The sequence below is a fragment of the Nanorana parkeri genome, unplaced genomic scaffold (assembly GCF_000935625.1).
Source record: "Nanorana parkeri isolate BGI_ZX_2015 unplaced genomic scaffold, ASM93562v1 scaffold7, whole genome shotgun sequence".
Lineage (NCBI taxonomy): Eukaryota > Metazoa > Chordata > Amphibia > Anura > Dicroglossidae > Nanorana > Nanorana parkeri.
Genome location: NW_017306275.1, coordinates 4,821,399 through 4,840,399, shown reverse-complemented (window position 1 = coordinate 4,840,399; position 19,001 = coordinate 4,821,399). Strand labels below are relative to the sequence as shown.

Sequence of the window (19,001 nt, the reverse complement as noted above, 5' to 3'; positions counted from 1 at the left end):
TCACCTTCCACAGTCCTGAGCCAGAGAGATGTGAGCGGTTATACCCCACATTCCCTGTATTCAGGGTGTGAGCAGTTATCTCCCACACTATACACCCTGCACCCCACATTTCTGGAACAGACTGGTGTGAGCAGTCACCCCCCCCCCACATTCCCCAGCGCCTCTAGACATACAGGATGTCTCATTTCCTGCGTCTCATCTGCCAGCAGAAGCCTTCCACTCATATCCCAGGCAGCTCCACTGGGGAGGTCACGTGGTGCGGTCACATGACCGTGATGTCATCTCCTCCTTCAAACCACACCGACCGTGCATCTTCCGTGATCCGGGGCTGCCACTTGTGAATTAGAAGGAAGCACGGAGGCGCATTGGGGACGCACACGATCCCCCGGTGACCCCCACCTCACACACACCCCCCCGGCAGCTGGGCGGAGACTGTGCGGGCTGCAGACTCCATGTAGCGGCGCGGCCTGCGGCACAAGATGGCGGGTGAGAGATACGGCGCCGTGTGCGTGTCATAGCGAGTGTCATGTGCCATGGCAGTGGCTGGAGTGTTGTGCAGTGTAGGGATAGGTGTGTGCGCCTGGGCCCAGTGCATCACAAAGTGCCCAATAAGTGTATTATGTGGCGGTTGGGTGGAGGCGAACGCTCTAATATAGTCAAAGTATGACGAAGAGTGGCACAAGTCCCAGTAATGGGGTCATAGTAGTTACTTCCATTACTATTGGAGGTTACTGTACTGTGTATGTCATCAGAGCAGGCCCATGTATAGGTGGGCACAGGCTGGGATTGCACATAGTATGGCACAGGGCAATGGCTGGAACTTATCCCTCTATTGAAACAGTACTTACCTGGGACAGATGTCATTGGGACAGGGTGGGCACCTGCTGGCAGTGCGATGGATGGCCCCAGTTAGCAGCGGCCACTGTCTGAGCCTGTGCCAGGATCTCTAGTAGTCAGATGTACAGCTGGGTGGTCATTGACTGTGTTTTATATATGATTTCTGTGCATATCTTTGTAGGTGGAAGTATTGTACAGAACTCCAGATTTGTATTTAATGACTTACAATTGAATGTTCTACAGTGTAGGGAAAGGGTTAAACATACAATAAGCTAAACAGACATGAATTTGGTTTATGCAGCAAAAAAGTTGATCCTATTGAAGACATGTCTATGCTGATTCTTTAATTCACGTCATTCTTAACACAGTTGGGATATTTTCCTGGTATAAGGAATTGCTGCAATGAGTTGTCGATTACACGTTTAACACGCACAATCACTTGGTTGGAATAACATATCGGCGGCGTGAATGTTTAAGAAAGCATGAGATTACCATTAAAGCCGTTGTTGTGGTGATGGCGTCCTCTCATATGCTGTTCTGTTTCTTGTAGATTTGTCGCTGCTCCAGGATGATGTGCAGGAAGAGATAGATGGATGTAAGTGAATTTTTATCTTAGAAATGTATTGCATCTGTCAGGTTTGTGTGTTCCTCTTCATCACTGACTCCTCCTCCTTTATTTCAGTTCTGAACATGCACATTTCTCATTTCTGTTGCCACATTTTATTTAAAGTTTTCAAAGAAAATAAACATAACCAGTACTGCCAATGCAGAGGGAACTAACCTCTGGAAGATGAGACCCATGTAACCAGCAAAAGTGCAGAGTTGACATTATGGGTATGTTATTGTGACGCTAAACTCAGGAGTTAAATCTTAACAATGCATTCAAGTACCTTTTTTTAAAGGGACATTAAATCCTCAGATTTTTTAACATAAACCAATACTGTAATGTGTGCCTTACTGTAATCCATGGTAGTTCCCCTTCTCTTTGCTGCTCTTCCTTTTAAATCCTCATGTCTTCTCATGCTGGGCAGAACTTCTGTTTTGCAGCAGACTGCCTTGTCTCTGGAATGGATACATGGTGTCTGTGTGTAGGTTCACAACCTGAGCCAGCACTACAGGAAGAGGCACTCAGCTGCAAAGGGAAGTTCTCCCCCAGCATGAGAAGAGATACGGATTTAAAAGGAAGAGCAGCAAAGCGAAGGGAAACTACCATGGATTATAGTAAGGCACACATTACAGTATTGGTTTATGTTAAAAAAATCTGAGGGTTTAATGTCACTTTAACTATTAACAAAAATGTATCTTATCTGTGTGTCACTCAGCTGTAGATTCTCAAATAATTTCTGAAATTGGTGCTGACACTGTCCTGCCTTCTGGAGGGTGACTACTTTTGTTCCCCATGGTCCCTGTGTGTGATGTAAAGTAGCCACCACTCCAAACTCCCTCCCATGATGGACTACAATCTCAAAACAAATTAGTAAACTAAACGTGAGATTGTAGTCCATAATGAGAGTGAGCTTGGAGCAATGTCTACTTTCCAACACACACAGAGACCATGGGGAGCAAAAGTAGCCACCCTCCAGAAGAAAGGACAGTGTCTGCACCAATTCAGAGATGATTTGAGGATCTACAGCTGAGTGATACACAAATAAGATACGTTTTTGTTAATAGTTAAAGTACTTGAATGCATTTAACCCCTGAGTTTAGTGTCACTTTAAATAAAGATATTAAGCATTTAAACAATATGTCCCAATACAGTATCGCTCTGTGAAATGCACAGATCTCCCCAAATAGAAAACTGGAAACCATGCAACACAGGTGAGAAGGAAGGGGAGTGAGGAGGACTAAGGAAAAAGGGAAGGCACAGGGGAAACAGGAGGACTAGAAAAGGCTGGGCTGCACCTCCACGAGGCTGCACCCTGCAAGGAGAAATGAAACTAAAAATAAATTAAACTAGTTTGGCTCAAAGAAGGAAGCACATGAGTCAGCCAGGGTTCTCAGATTGTAAGGCACTTAAGAATCTTGAAGTATACTGGTCAATTTCTCATTCACCATAAGTGTGTTCATGCATTCTTTAACCTCTAATATAGAGACCTGCAAATTTTTAGTTTCAGCTGTGAGGTCAGATTTTAGGCATGGCTGCTGCCCCTTGCAATGTATGTCTTAGGGCTCATTATACCAGATGCATTGGAGCTGCAATGGCAACTATTTCCAGTGCAGCCCCAATGCACACATAGGACAATTTACTTTGTTTAATATTGGCTTAGTTGATGCTTCCCCAGCAGCTACATAATAATTTATGGAAAGAAAAACATTTCAAATACTTTCTTTCTGTGCTTTTAACTGCAATTTATTGACAGGGTCTCCTTTAAACTCTCAATAAAAAAGCAAAAAAACTAGCAAAATAAGTCATATTTTTATTCCAATATAGAGTGGCTACGCTGTATGGCAGGGTCCCAGTGTAGCCACTGTTATGTGAGTGCTTGTGACCAGGGCTGTATCCTGCTGTGCTGAAGCTTTGTATGCCAACACACAGCAGCAAAGCTCAGCATCCCCACTCGCACCCCTGCTCCTCCTCCACAGGCTTTGATTGACAGACGAGTTGTGCTTTGTTAAAGGGGTGAGGAATCATGGGACCTGTAGTTCCGACGCTTGGGGCCACGTGACCTTTTCACATTCTCCAACCAGAAGTTCAGGGAAGAGCTTCTTAAAGACATTGAGCGAGGTGGACCTTAAATGAATACTGGGTATTGCAGTGAGGGTTTAATAATAACAATCAAAGCCTGTAGTTTGATTTTGGGATGATTGCAATATCTGTGGTTTAATAAAAGCCACTGAGAGGAATTTATCAAAACTGGAGCAGACAAAATCTGGAGCAGCTGTGCATGACAACCAATCAGCTTCTCTCTTCAGTTTGCTCAGGTAAGATTTGAAAATGAAAGAATGAAGCTGATTGGTTGCCATGCACAGCTGCTCCAGTTTTGATAAATCCCCCTCACTGTATTTAATCTACTAGAATTATTTTGGGGAGGAAAAAACATGTATTGCTTGTCAAGAGAAATTACAACATTACCATGTGGGGTCATTTCATGTCATTTCCTTCCTAGAGAAGTTTAGAAAAAAGCAGAAGTGATTTAAATAATGCTGCTGCAAAAGCACCCGTGTATTTGGTGTGGGGTCATTTTTTACTAGATGAAAGTGATAATCTGTGGAGAGATTTCACCGCCAGAGGTTTTTTTCAGTCCTCTTTGCTGCTTGTGGTTTTTTCTCTTTTTATAGTTGCCGAAATCTTCTATGGTGACACGTTTGACCACAGATTCAGGCATAGTGTTTGTGCTGTGATATGGAACCCAGTGTTAAAGGAGTAGTGTTGGGAGAGTAAAATGGGCTTTTCCCAATACTTCCTGTAGGTATTTGCCCCTCCCCTTTCTCTATTCGTCCCGTGCTCATTGGAAGGACAGACTGGGTAGGGGGCGGGCACAGCTGGCTCTGGATCTAAAGAGGCAGAGCCAGCTGTCAATTAGGCAGTAGGGTGGTTCCTGACAATATTGACAGGATGCTTTGTACACTGTCGGCAAATAGCGCAGCAGCACGGTAGATGCTGACTTTGGGTCACAGGAGTACATCAGTACATGTCGTCCTTTGACCGAAAAGAGGACTAAAGCCAAAAAAAAAGTCTAGCGTTAGTTCTCTTTTAGATGCAGGCTGTCATTTTGACATTCCTGTGAGAAGATAGAGCCCATCAGTTGTTAGACATTTGCTGCATGGTTTACGGGATCTTTCAAAGACTAAAGTTGGTCATACACTGTTCGAATTTCAGCTAGTTGTTGATGAACTGGATGAGGGCAGCCAATTGGTTGCCATCACAGTGTGGGTATTCTAACAGTGGCCTGTGTGCCAATAGCCCAGCAGGAGATTCATCCATCCACACTTTTTAGTGTCTATGGAGGAGTCTGTTATTTTGTTTTTCTTTCCATTCAGCCCACAGTTTAAGCTAAATACATACAACAGTGTATGGCCAACCTAACCATCTGATAGTACAGTAAAGCTGGCCATACACCAGTAGAATTTTTTTATTTTTTTTGGTCATTTAGCCTGTGGACTGAATGGGAAAAAAAATTGGGTAGATTCCTCCATCAACACTGTTGAGGTATCTCCTGCTGCACCCATTGTATTCTGACAGCTGGCACCTGCCATTGTCAGACTACAAGAGGTGCTGCCAAACAGTGACTGCAGGTGAAAAGTTTCTGCCTAGCTCCTCTGATTTTCAGGTCAAAGGATGACAGACAGCCAACAGGGCCACACACAGAGCAAAATTCTGCCAGTTTATCAAGAAGCAACCGATATTCGCTCCTTGAATAGCCAACTCTATGGTGAACAAAATACCATGGCATGTTTTCCAGAAAATGCTAGTTGACTTTAGTTGACTGGCTGTCATGCAGATTCTTGGGCTTCAGTACTTTCAGCAACTAAGCCAAAGACTTGGAATAAGCATGTAGAACTGGAGCTGTGCTTTATTTTAACTTCACTTACTGCCTGCTTGTTCCAGGTCTTTGATTTAAAAGATTCTGAAGTCAGCCAAGCAATTAGTCTTTTTAGGAGGGCAACACTTGCATTCCTGTCATAACTGCTTTGCTTCCCGGAAACCTGTGCTGCCATATTTATTACCTTTTGAGATGAACTTGTGCTTCGCCATGCAGCTTTGTAGTATGGTTGAAGAGACAAATATTCTGCGCTATTGAAAAAGGAAGTAAAAGAAGAAAAACCGGACTAACTGCAAGCTGCTAAGACTCAGGCTTAAAAAGCCTCAAAGGTTAATTGCTCAGTAGTGTAGCGCTATAAGTTTTGTAGTATGGGTGCCTTCCTTTTTTTAGGGATAAAATCAAATACATTGTTTGAGTGGACCTTTGAACTATATAGTTGTGGGTAAATATATGAAGACTGTACTATAGGTTTGCGATGTGTGTCAACAGCTTCAGAAATACCCCTCTGGGGCCGGTTCCCCATTAATGCTATACTGGCCTCATTTTTCCCTTGATAGGTTTACCCAATGAGATGAGAGGAAAACATGTGCTGTGAGAAATATTCATTTTTCTATTAATTTTATATTTCTATAGCACTTTTCTCCATAGGGACTCAAGGCTCTAATTAAATCAGTGTTGGAGCAGATAGTAGGTGAGGCAACCATCTTGGGCGCACTCAGTAGAATACCCTACAAAGCCCATTTTTAAACAGGAGCCGCCTAACCTACGAGCATCTCTAAAGACATTCTGGTAGGTTAATTGGCTCCTCTCTAAGTTGGCCCTCTATGTATGCATGTGAAATGGGGACCTTAGATTGTAAGCTCCTTGAGGGTAGGGACTGATGTGAATGTGCAACTATGTAAAGTGCTGCATAAATTGTCGGCGCTATGTAAATGCCTGTAATAAATAAATGTCTTTGGGTTGTGGGAGGAAAGCAGAGAACCCAGAGGAATCCCATGCAAGCACAGGGAGGACATGAAAACTCCATGTAGATATTGTCCTGGCTGGAATTGAAACCAATAACCCCCGTGCTGCAAGGCAGACGTACTAACCACCACTGAGCCACGCTAATATGGAAGTGGTATTTGCCTGGATGCCATGCTGATCATTTTGCCTTTTTGTAGTAACATTCTCCTCTAACTCACTTAGCAGTGTTTCTAAATTGTGTGTCACAAGTCTGATTGTGCAGGTTCTGGGTCTATGTAGTTTCATAAGCTCTTACTTCATAGTTGCTTACAGTTGAGTAGATGTGTAGAAACATTCCTTTTTCTTGTGCACGAGTCTTGGTCGATCTTGTACATTTGACCTGAGACCTTTTTATTGCCTGTCTTCTGATTCTTTACACATTAACAAGCTTAGTAATCACAATGGGCAACAGAATGTTCAGCCAGCTCCAAACTGCTCATGTGGTTCTCTCGGTTGCCAAAGTTTTCTATTTGCTTGTTTTTTTTCCATATTTTTCTGTGACACTTAGTAGAGATAATAGGGTATGCCAAATAAGTCAATGTACAATGTAAATGTTGTATCGGAAATAACTTTTTAGGTAAATATTAAATTATTAAAGGAGAACTATGAGGTGAGTGATTTTCTACTCATCCTCATAGTTAGAGCCGACGTGTGACAAAAAAAAGCTGTCACAGGTCCGCTCTATCGATCGGGAAGTGAGCAATGTTATGTCATCTAAGTAGTGATCAGCTGTGTTGTGGTGGTGTGCGCTGAGTGATAGTACTGCATGGGTACTATGCACAGCATGGGGTGACGCAGTACAACTGTATCTCACCGCACGTGATGATAGAACTTCATGAGCTGTTACTTTTGGCAAGTCCTTAGTGAATAGCTGATGACACAAGTTTTATCTCGTTCTTGAGGTGTATTAATTGGCAACATTTTTTTTTTGTATAGTGGGCTAGGACTAGAATTCTTGACAACATTTGCTGCAGTTGGAGGCTCCATTGGAGAGACATTTCTAGACTTCCTGTCTGGTAAAAAGGTTGTCCCCAGGACAGACAGAGGAGGGAATATCTCTAACGGCAACACAGGCAGAAGTAAAAAATGTTTTTTATAGGTTAAGTAGGGGAATGCTCGATGCTCTGTCAGCTGATTATTGTATGTTTTAGATTTTCCCTCATTTTCTGTCTGATGAAAACTTGTCCCCAGAAAAGAAAGTGAGGGGAAATCTCTGTAATGGAGCCCCCGGATAGCAGTACATCTGACTAGTTCTAGCCTTTCCCTATTCTGTCCAGATCTTAAAAAACAAATGTTTTGGGTGGATACACCTTAAAGGAGAGCTATGGGGTTAGGGCTTTTCCCCCATAGTTCTCCTAAGGGTAATGGGAGGACACAAACTAGCGTCCTCCCGTCACCCAAATCTCAGTATACCGCGAGCTACAGCTCGCGGTATACTGAGACGCCGCAGCCGGAACAGATCCCGACATTACTGTCTGGATCCACCCAGCTGCGTGAGTGACAGCTGGCTCTGCCTATCTAGAGGCAGAGGCAGCTGTACCCGCCCCCTCCCCTGTCCGTTCCGCCACTCAGCGCTGGAGGATCGGACAGGGGAATCCAGTCCCTCCTCTGTCACGGCTCTCTGCACAGATAGATCGAGGAGTGAGCGAGCGCCGGTATGTGTTCGCTCACTTCCCAATTTACTGAGCTGACTTGTGACAGTTTCATTGTCACAGGTCGGCTCAGATTGCGAGGCTGAGTGAAAATCACTCGCCTCATAATTCTCCTTTTAAACCTTTCACTGCCAGGCCCTGCTCTCCATTTTTCACCTCAGGTGACCAGTCCATGGTTACATTTTTAAAAAATACTTTTTACTTTTCTCACTACGCTTTCAGCATTTGGGACCCCTCCCCTATTCCCAAACCATAGATTTTCTAAAGCCACTGGACTGATGGAATAAAAAGATGGTGGTGCTGATTGTGTATGACAGCTGCACAAATTTTTATCCAAAGAATATTTTCACTGCAGTGGTCACAAGCTTATAGCTCAAGGAAATGCCAGGGACATGAGGGTTATCGATCTGGCCTGCTGCAAACAGCTCTGTTCCAACACAACCCTAACATCCATTGGCGTGAAGCCAACTCCAGCCAGTTTTGCTGTTAGTTGACTATTAACTAACCGAATAATTCATTTCATAAAGTTACATTTCTGTTTACGTGACTTTGTAAGAGAGGACTTTGTTTGGCTAAACACCTCAGTTACTCAGTCCATCTCCACCTAGTCATTACTTTACATGTCTCCTATGGCCAATTCCTGTTTTCTTTGTGATCTTGTTTCTTGGTTTATGATGTGACTCACTCAGAGGTATAGAGACAGGTCTGGTCATGAGTATAAATTACAAAGTGGTAAAAGTCTACCATGTTAGGCCAAGTACAAATGTGCTATACACAGATGTCATACAGTACAAATGTAAAATGGGGTTTGATAGCAAGTTTAAAGTGTTTTATTTAGAAGGTTTTCTCTGTTTTGGATGAAGTGGGGAAAGTTTAGGGCCTCTGTTAGTTTATTAGCATGGTCCATACACGCATTAACGTTTTATTATGGTCAAAGTTTCCACTGGGACGAAATCTTCCTCCACAAGGGAACACTTGTTGCAGTGACAAGGCCCCTTTCACACGAGCGCCTGTCTCCAATCAGCAGGGGATCCATGCACAGATATTGTGCTGATCGGAGCCCTATGGAACGCATGTCACTTTTGTTACATCCGTGTCCGTTATGTTTTTTTCTCCTTCTTGCGATGGAGGAGAAAACAGAACTAAACGGATCCATGTTAGCTCCACGGACAGACGGATGTTGGTCCATTATCCTTTTACCTTCAATCCATCATGGAACTCTTTTCTTCTTTTTTCAGACCCAGATGGAATTTGAGGTAATCGGATGTAAACAGGCACTTGTCCATTTATATTTGCCAGCCCATAGACTAACATTGGGCTTCTGATCCGATCCACCTAAAAACTGGATCTGATTAGACTGCCCATGTGAAAAGAAGAGGGTATTTTCTCTCACTTCCTGTTAGGACAGGGAATGAAGGGAAATCTCTTCAATGGGACACAAGTGGCAAAAAATACCCAGCCTGACAGGGGTTACTTTCCCTACTCTATATAAAATGTAAAAGAATAATTGCTTTAGATATACTTGGGCTGTTTTGTGATGTGACATGGCAAATAGGCCACGTTTGAAATTCTAACCCAATGTTTTTTCCTCTGCAGTATGGTGACAGGTTGTTCTTTTATATGTTAGCGTCATTGTTTGAAAATGTGTGGTATTTTTATAAATATTTGAGAAGATTTGAATACGTGTTGTAATTCACACACCGCACACCCCACTGGTTTGCATGTTTACATGACAACAATATTTTTGTATAGTTGAGGAGAAGTTGTGCCTCCCCTGTAGGAAGCAGATGTCTTCCTAGTGCTGGCTATTATCCAAGCCTGTCCTAGCAATGGCTATTCATTTTTGGCTTATCTAAGAGTAGTATTCTTTCTAGCAGTATAGTGTTCAAGGAAATCTGTGCTAGGTAAATATTTTTGCTGTATCGACTTCTACGTTTGATAATGCCAATTGTCTTCTGTCATGCCGATCCATTGACTTCACTTTCTGCACATCTCTGTTTTGTGTCCGTAATTCAAACTATTGAGGCTGGAGACAGCCAGGTGACTAGCATTTTGAGTAGGACAGCAATGGCAGACTACAAATTCGTGTTGTCTACATGTTTCCTTTAGGGCAGGGGTGTTAAACTAAATCTAATCGTGCACCGCATCAACATTATGGTTGCCCTCAGAGGGCCTGTAAGACTATATAAATGTATCTAATCTTTATCATAATTGCCTCTGCATTCGATTATCACTGGCTTTAGTAATAACTTAATACCTTGATCTGAAAGTAGAAGACTAGGAAATGGCCTGGTGGGCTGGATTTGGCCCCTGGGCCTTGAGTTTGACACATGTGCTTTTAGGGCCAATCTACATCTTTGTGTTGCGGTAATACACGGCAACGCATGCTGCTTGCATTGAGGTGCCATTCAGAATAAATGGCACCACAGCACATTAGAGCAACGCACCTGTTTTGCAGCATGCTGTGATTAGACACATTCAGATAAAGGTCACACTGATTTTATGGATATTAGGGTGCATTGCCAGCCAATTAATTTTAATGGCCTGCCTCACACCATTCTCCGGACCAGATCTGGAATGCGCTGCATTGCGTTTTTGCTGCATTTTGACTGCGATTTTGTTGTGTTTTATTATAAAAAATGTTGTCTAATAAAATGTCCATCAGTGAAGTCAAAACCTACTTGGATAAGCGTGTGCACAACATGCTGCTAGCATTCTAATTTCATACTCTGTTATAATAGCAAGCCAGACAGCAAACATGCATATTTTAATGAAGAAAATATTGACAAGAAAGGCAAATTCATTTTTTTAACATAATATTTGAAGCTTATTTACAATAGTGATCTGGATGCCCTCATGTTTATTGCTATTTAAACTCCAAACGTTCTATTCGACACTGGGAAAGTGTCAACTTTGAATATGCTGTGTTTCCCTGTTGAAGAGGTTTTCCCTCACTAAAGCTGTCCATACACTGGTAGATTTCCGAACAAACTTTCGTATGAAAGATCGTTCTTTACCACCCAATACTGCCATCAGACATTTGATGAATGTCGATCGAAATTTAGTTTGATTTTAAAGGTCAATTTTGGAAATGAATGGAGTTTCCAGAACGAAAACCACATTCACTGTTAGAATTTTGTTCCAGAAAAATGTTCCTCCCTGCTCCTTTTGGAGTTTTTGTTGTCTCTACACAGTTCTTTTGAAAATCTAAGCAGTGTACGGCCAGCTTTATTCTGTCTGATGCACAACATCCTGACAGAGATTCTAAACCTTTCTCACTTGACTTGCATTGAATTTGTATTGCTTTATGTCATGGTAGGCAAACTCCAGCCCTCGGCTGTTGGGCAGCTACAAATCCCATTAGGCAAGACTGACAGCCAAAGGCGTGAATTCTAGAGGCAGATGCATGATGGGACTTGTAGTTGCACCACAGCTGGAGGGCCAGAGTAAGCCTTCTCCTGCTTTGTGTGTTCTTTTTCCGAGTAATTTCCCCACACTTCCTGTTCTGTCCTAATGAAGTCTCCCAAATGGGGACAAAGTCGGTAACCAAAAATTGACAGGCTTTAAACCTTCCCCTTGGCTGAAGTTGGACTTTTAAAGCAGAACCTACCCCCTCTTATCCCTTACAGCCAAGGAAGGTGTCATCCTAGCCTCTTATTTGGATGGCAGTTGCCATGGTGCTGCACATGTGATCAGCTATGACACCAGCCATTTGAGGACTTGGAAGTTTAGTTGAGAGCCGAAATAAGCACAATGGCAACCTTGACAGTTGGCATGCCTCAAAAGTAGCTGTCTGGGGAGACAATAAATTGGCGGGTGAAGGTCCTCTATAAATTATAACATATTTTGCCCAGTCTGAGCATATTCGAGGTAATGCTTTTGTTAGTCTAGTTCTGGACAAGTGTGTGCCCTGGTAAAATAAGTCCAATATGTTGCCTTTTAGATAATTCTGGCACAGCTGGGGATGGTCTTTTGCCCAGAGCAGTCCACAGCAATACATCTTTTCTGCAGCACTATGCCAGTTTTTTCTAGTGTAATGTAACTGAATTTTCAAGTTATGTTTCTGATGTTTCTGATAGTTGGTGTGGATGACTACAGCTCAGAGTCTGATGTGATTATTATACCTTCAGCCCTGGACTTTGTCTCACAAGATGAAATGTTGACCCCACTTGGAAGGCTGGACAAGTACGCTGCAAGTGAAAACATATTTAACAGGTATGTTCACAAATCCATTATCATGACCTAGCATGTGCATACAATCTACTGATGTTTTTGTGAAATGTCTTTTAAAATGAACTTGTCTTTTTGTAAAAGTTATTAAACCGATCAGATAAGTGAGCCTTGCCACATCTGCATGAGCACACCGGAAGCCTTGAAACCCATCTCACTGGGTTATACGGATTACAACTTCTGCTATTAAAGTCCCCCAGGTACTTCACTTTTGGTTAGTTAGGCTGCCCATTGCGGAGGCAGGTCAGTAATAAGTTGTGGTGGAGGGGGGTAAACCAGTTCTAACTTTATCATATTACTCCTTTTTTTGGAAAACAATATTTTAGAATTGATTCTTCTGTGTATCTTTTAAAGCTGAACTCCAGCCTTGGCTTCAGTCTTGCACAGTTGTTCTCCTGTACTGAAATTGCTTATTCTGATTTCTCTATGAGCTTCTCACAATGTGCGCTAGAAGCTGCAACAAGTTAGACAGGCAATCTCACACCCAACATCATTTATCTCTCTCCTCCCAAGCCTGACTGTCGCCAACATTGAAACAACTAAAATCCAATGAAAAGGGCTGTCCCTGGCCAGCCCTTTTAATTGGTTTTTAGTTCTTTCAATGTTGGTGGCTCGGCATCACAGGCAGACACTGAGGGCAGTCAGCATGCCAATAGTGTCTGCCTTTTAAATGGCCACTTTCCAAGACTAACATCTGCCCATCAATGCTTTTTAAATTTGAAAAAGTCCTCGCAAGAGCCAGCCCACTGATTGAATCAGGGCTCTTGAAAAAGAGTACTGAAGCTGGGTGTTGTGATGTTTTCAGGAAGTTGCGTACAACACTCTGCTGGCCTCTCCCACCAGCCATGATCAGCCTACATTGCATAGAGAAGCACATAGATCCAGTGATGACATTACTGGGGCAAGGATAAGGCATGTAATGAAAATGGAAAGGTTGTATTTAAATATTTCATTAGCATGTTGACAAACAGATTTGCACGGCCTATTCCCCACTAATAAAAAAAATATATATTATACTGAATAACTGTTTGCTGCCAGAACTAAATTGAATATTTATTAATAGACTTTTGCTGTAATAGTTTCAAGATCTGGAAATCTTTCAAATAGTTTGTGTGACTGACGTTCTTGATTATTTATTTTTTAAAGTATCTTGAGGGTCACACCAGGGCAATGCGTTAGTCGCACATTCAGTGCAACTAATGCATGCTACTGTTGAATGCACCTACCATGCATTACAGTGAGGGAGGTGCATTGTATTGCCAATACACCCCAAACGCACCTCCTGTCCAATGCGATCGACCACACCTCAGCATGCGCTACCGCAGTACCTAAAACATATCAACTGTCCCTTCTAATGTTTATTTGTATTTTGTACTGTCATTCTTTTCCTGGAAAGCAGTTTGTAAACTTTTTTTGTCATGAATAGTGTTATACAAATTAAATATCCTTGTTATTCATATTACTAGGTATGCACCGAAAATTTCAGGTTGCCAAAATATTTCGGCCGAAAATGGTACTTGGGTCAAAATGCCAATAGTCCATTGGGCCGAAAATGCGAGCGAAAATTCAGGGTATCCCTAGTTTCTCTCTCCCAGCTGGGCACCGGCCTGTGTCTCCTCCGATGCCGGCTTCTCTCCCCCCGCCTGTGTAGGTAGAGACGGAGAGGATCCAGCTGCTAGTGCCAGTGGGGAATAGAGAAGCTTTTAGCAGGCCGTGCGGAGTGCTGCTGGGAGGAGAGCTGTCACAGGAGGCCGAGCTTTCCTCCTGCACCACCCTGCTCTGCCTCCTGTGACAGGCTGAGGAGTCAGGATGGAGAGCAGTCGATAAAACAACATCACGTGCACTCCATACAGCATACATACCTTTAATGGAAGGTTGGTGCTTGAAGTGACAACATGGAGGGCGCTGTGTCAGATACAGTCCATAATAGAAGTCACCAGCACTCCATTATATGTGCAAGTAAAGCACTTTTTATTAAACTGTCACATGTGCCATACAGCCAATGTTTCCTAGCCACACAGGGTCCCTTCTTATGGGCGACATAATGACCTCCCTATTACCCAGCAGAAAATGTCAGCAAACTACAACTGGTTCCAAGGTAATTGATATTTCCCAAACTTATCGTATGGACTGCAGATTCCTGTAATAGAAATATATATGTATTTGCTAACTCTCTCTGTTCTTTAGAATTGTTACATTGCATCTTTTCATTCTATGTTCTTTATGAATGAAAAGAGAAGTAAAACGCCACTTGTTTGGCTGTACTTTTTCCTTTGGGTCACAGGAGTACATTTACTAACTACCCGCTGTCAGCTGCCAGCAGAGATCCATGCTGCAGCCGGGAAGGACCTTGAGATTGTTGTTGGGTTCCACGCGGCTACCTAATTGACAGCTAGTTCTGCCACTCTAGAGCCAACCACTATCTGTCCTTCCAGTGAGTGATGCAGGAACATAGAGGGAAGGAGGGAATCCCTGCAGGGAGGAGTGGTTCACAGTCACTGAAGGGAGAAGAGCGGTCAGCATTCACACGATCGCTGAGCACCTGATATAGAGCTAGCATGTGACAGCTAAAGTGTGCCACTCTGGCTTTAAGTATTCGGAAAGAGTACATTTTACTCTCCCAATACTTCTCCTTAGCTTTATTTTTACTACTGCCCTTAATATGTTAAGAACATTTGAGCAGAAGAAAAATTGAGCCTAAAAACATTCGATATTGCCCAATTATCACAACATATAGTTTATTTGCATAAAGCTAATGTACTTACAGTTTTGCAGGATAAATGTTGATGGTTTTTGTTGTAATTTTTTTTTTTTTTTTTTTTTTGTACTGATATAGATGTTTTTTGTTTTTCTGACCCAGAAATTTTGGCATTGTGAATTGTTTATAGTGCACTATGATATCTTTTGATTATAATTTTTTAAAATGTATTTATAATCTCACACAGTAGAGCAACATAAGACACAATCAGTAAGGTGCATATACAGAAAGACAGGTGCATATGATTCCTAAAAACACAATCCAAAAATGTTTTGTTTCATAACCGCCCTGCCAAATCACGTAACACTCCTAATGACTGGATCCCCAACGTGCGAGTAAAACTTTTTTTTTTTCTTTTCTTTTTACAATACCTATTCTACAATTCTATACCGAAACTAGGATAAGAACCTATAAATAGAAAAACAAAACGCACAGAGAAGACAAGAGAAAACTCATTACAGCCAAGTAATAGTGAGCAAAGAAACGAACAAACCACAGGGAACAGAAAAGACAATGTCAAAAGACATAGATAAAAGTCATAGCCCGAGGTCACAAACCGATAAGAAGAGCATAGATCTTTTGATTATTTTTATGATATGTACTAAGAAGTTTAGTTTGGGAAATTGCTTTAAAGAATCCTTGGCCAATTTTGAAGCATTTGTCCTTTACTCGGTGACCATGTCTGAACATTTTTGGCAGTAGGTGCCATGCACTGTCTCTGATAAATAAACTTGATGTTTAAAGCCTTTTTCAAAATTTGAAATTGTAAATTCATAATTGGAAATGTTTTTCTTGTGATTTTAGAATGCTGCTTAGTTGCCATGAAAGACCAGTAACAACTCGGTGCTCTCGGAATGTAAAACTGCTTATTTAGCCACAGCCCCAGTGAAAATATGCCTCTTCAGCCAGCTGACCCACTCTGATGTGTGCCAAGAAAGCAACCATCCAGTTCACTTTCTCTTTGCATGATCCTCCTTTGGATACAACTAGTATTTTAATTTAAGGCTATATTTGTTAGATTCAACTCTGGAGTTCAATCTTGAAAGTGCATTCAAGCACCTTAACTATTAACAAAGATGTATCTTATTTGTGTATCACTCAGCTGTAGATCCTCAAACCATCTCTGAGGGCTTGTTCACACCAAATGCAGACCAGATCTGCATGAGTTTCTGCACACGCAGTGCAGTGGGTTGTGCCGCGTTTTTGCCGTGTTTTTTGATGTGTTCCGGGAGCAAGCTTGGAGCAGGGACTGCCTTACAACACACGCAGGGACCATGGGGAACAAAAGTAGTCGCCCTCCAGAAGGAAGGACAGTGTCGGCATGAATCCAGAGATGATTTGAGGATCTACAGTGATGCACAAATAAGATTTTTGTTTTTGTGTATCATTTTTTGTTTTTAAAATTTTTTGTTAATAGTAAGTTCTCGTTCACACCTAGGCGTATTGCATATGCGTGTCTGTCGCGTGTTTTTTACCGTGATTCGCTGTAAAAAGTCGCGCGACAAACGCGCGTTTCCGAAGGCTACTTGGCTGTATCCCAATGGAAACGCGCAACAAAACGGCCCAAAGTAGTACATGTACCTTTTCAGGCGTGGGCCGTTTTGTAGCGCGTTAGGGACGGGCGCAAATATGCCAAGGTAGGAACGAGACCATTGAATACAATGGGATTGATATTTTTGAGAGTTTTTTACAGCGTTTTGTAGAGCGTTCGTCGAGCGTAGAACGCGCTACAAAACGTTCAGGTGTGAACGAGGGCTTAAGGTGCTTGAACGCATTTTCAAGATTTAGCCCTGGAGTTTAGTGTCACTTTTAAGCCTTGTGTTGACATACAGTAAATATTTTGTATCTTTTCTTTTGCTAGTAAATTAAGATCTGTAACAGTGAGGCTGTTTTTGGGGGGGGGGGGGGGTTTTGTGCACCACACCCTGTTTCCTTGCAAGCATCATCTTATTTCCTGTGTTTTTCATTTAGACAAATGGTGGCCCGAAGTTTGCTAGACACCTTAAAAGAAGTTAGTGATGACGAGAAGGACTGTATTTCTGTGTTAGAGAGGGTTACAAAGCTGTCAGATGATTCTGGTATGTATTTTTCCCATTTAAACAATACACTTTATTTGCTAAAACAAGTGTACGTGATGCATTCTCATTCCATGTATCCTTCTGTGCCTACATAATCTTGTCCACCTGCATAATGCCCCCTCTGGTTACTGACCTGCCAAACATGCAATTCGAGATCTGGCATTGGAAGCATAATCCTTGCCAAACACAAAGTATTTGAACTGGGGGTGCAGACTTGGCCCATAAAAATTCAAACAGCTGTAGAAACAAAAAAGCAGCAGTGGCATTCATTTTGCACAAATATTATAATGTTGGTCTCCAAATGTAATGTCAGTCAGTTTTATAACAGATATCGTGGGCACAGAGAGGAAAAAAGGCTCTGGTGCCTGTAAGCTAGACGCTTTTTATATTTGCAGGGATAGGTTTTAGTGGTAGCTAATTAAGGAAATTACTTTTTTTTGTAAGGTGAATATAAAATGATGCATTTAAAATTCATCATATTTACCCATTTGTAGCCAGCAAGTATGAGTCATGTGCTCAATGGTGTAAAACTGCTGTCTGAAGCTGAACTCCAGGCAAATGGCTCAACATGCAGTTGAAATACATACACGACGGCTGTTTTACAATAGGATTTGTATTTCTGTCCAGCACTAATATTTTTACAACCCTGCCAGACTTGTGGCCTAGCTTTACTCACTAATACAGCTAGGTCTCCCACCCTAAGCTTGTCATTGGACAGTAGAGAAGAAGAAGCCGATTGATAAATTAATTTCAGTTCTCTCTTTGACATGTTCCTTGTCAGCACGTGAGCTCTGCAGCACTCCTGATTGGCACCTAGAGCTTCCCATTCCTCTCCCAGCTTGATTCCTCTCCCAGCTTGTTTCCTCTCCCAGCTTGTGCTAAGCTCTACAAACAATTGCAAGAGGCCAATACAAAGTAAATTCATATAATTCTTTTTAATGAACACATCGCTGAATTAATTGGCTTTTTTTTTAAACATTTTCCAGGAGTTCAGCTGTAATGTTTTGTTGTAAGGATCTCTGGTTACACATAGCTAAAAGAGTTGACTAAATGACATAAAAGAGGCACAATCTCGTCCTATCTCATTGTTTAGCGATCTTTAAAAAAAAAAAAAAGCTACCGAGAAAGTATGGATGCTGCCATTGTTGTCCTCCCTGACTCAGAACAAATAAGCAGATTAGGAGTTCTGGCATTAGTCTCACTTTTTTGATGCTTGTTCTTTGTCTGTGACACAAAATATCAAAGACAGAGGCAGCCGGTATTTCCAGAAGTAGATCAACAGTTGGCTGCATCATATTCCTCTCAGTACAAGTTTCCTTGAAGTTTGTTGGAGAGTCGGCAACAACAGAGCTAATGCTGGGCTTTCATATTAGGTCAGCATGCATGGAATCACCCTCTGTAAAATGTTTGTTTGCAAAGTAAGGATTTAATAAAATTGGACAAATATTGGTAAAGTCCCAAAAAAAATGTTAAAACTGATCAAAAAAACACTTTAGTTTTCCTTGTATTACCTTTTTATAGATTAGATAATTGTTCTTAAAGAATGCATGTCACCAGCACACTTCAAATTATTTGGAAGTAGTTTTGTTTTACAGCACATCAGTAACTTGTACTTCCTACTACAGGATGTAATGTTTTGATATGAACTGAGTAACTGTATAATGACTGCATTTGCAGTCTGTATTGTGGTGCATAAAGTAAAACTGGTGGTATGATTATGAAACGTGTCCAAATGCTGGTATCTTGTGGTGCTTTCAGCTATGTTTGTTATTTTAAACTATCGGTTGGCCTAGGGAGCAACTGAATCCCAAGCCTGACTGCTGCCCATGTCAAAATGCCCACTTTTAAAGAGACCAATAAAAGAGTTTCAGTCAGATATAAGTTAGACGTGAGTGTAATATGCTTAAAGTAGCTGCCTTAAGTCATTAAAAAGGAACCTTGTATTTAATTTCTATGA

The 19,001-nt window shown here is 41.9% G+C and overlaps 1 protein-coding gene across 4 annotated transcripts in view; it reads left to right on the top strand.

The window, feature by feature from the left end:
- The first annotated feature begins 260 nt into the window (after window positions 1–260).
- Window positions 261–19,001, top strand: part of PPP4R1 (protein phosphatase 4 regulatory subunit 1) — a 53,810-nt gene continuing 35,069 nt past the window's right edge. For 2 of the 4 annotated variants that reach the window (XM_018553868.1, XM_018553857.1), the window contains exons 1-4: window positions 261–486; window positions 1,388–1,432; window positions 12,058–12,193; window positions 16,938–17,044. In XM_018553868.1, the coding sequence (XP_018409370.1) occupies window positions 480–486; window positions 1,388–1,432; window positions 12,058–12,193; window positions 16,938–17,044 (295 nt within the window). In that variant the 5' untranslated portion in view covers window positions 261–479. The remainder of the gene's footprint in view (window positions 487–1,387; window positions 1,433–12,057; window positions 12,194–16,937; window positions 17,045–19,001) is intronic. The other 2 variants (XM_018553875.1, XM_018553883.1) reach the window with 2 other exon arrangements.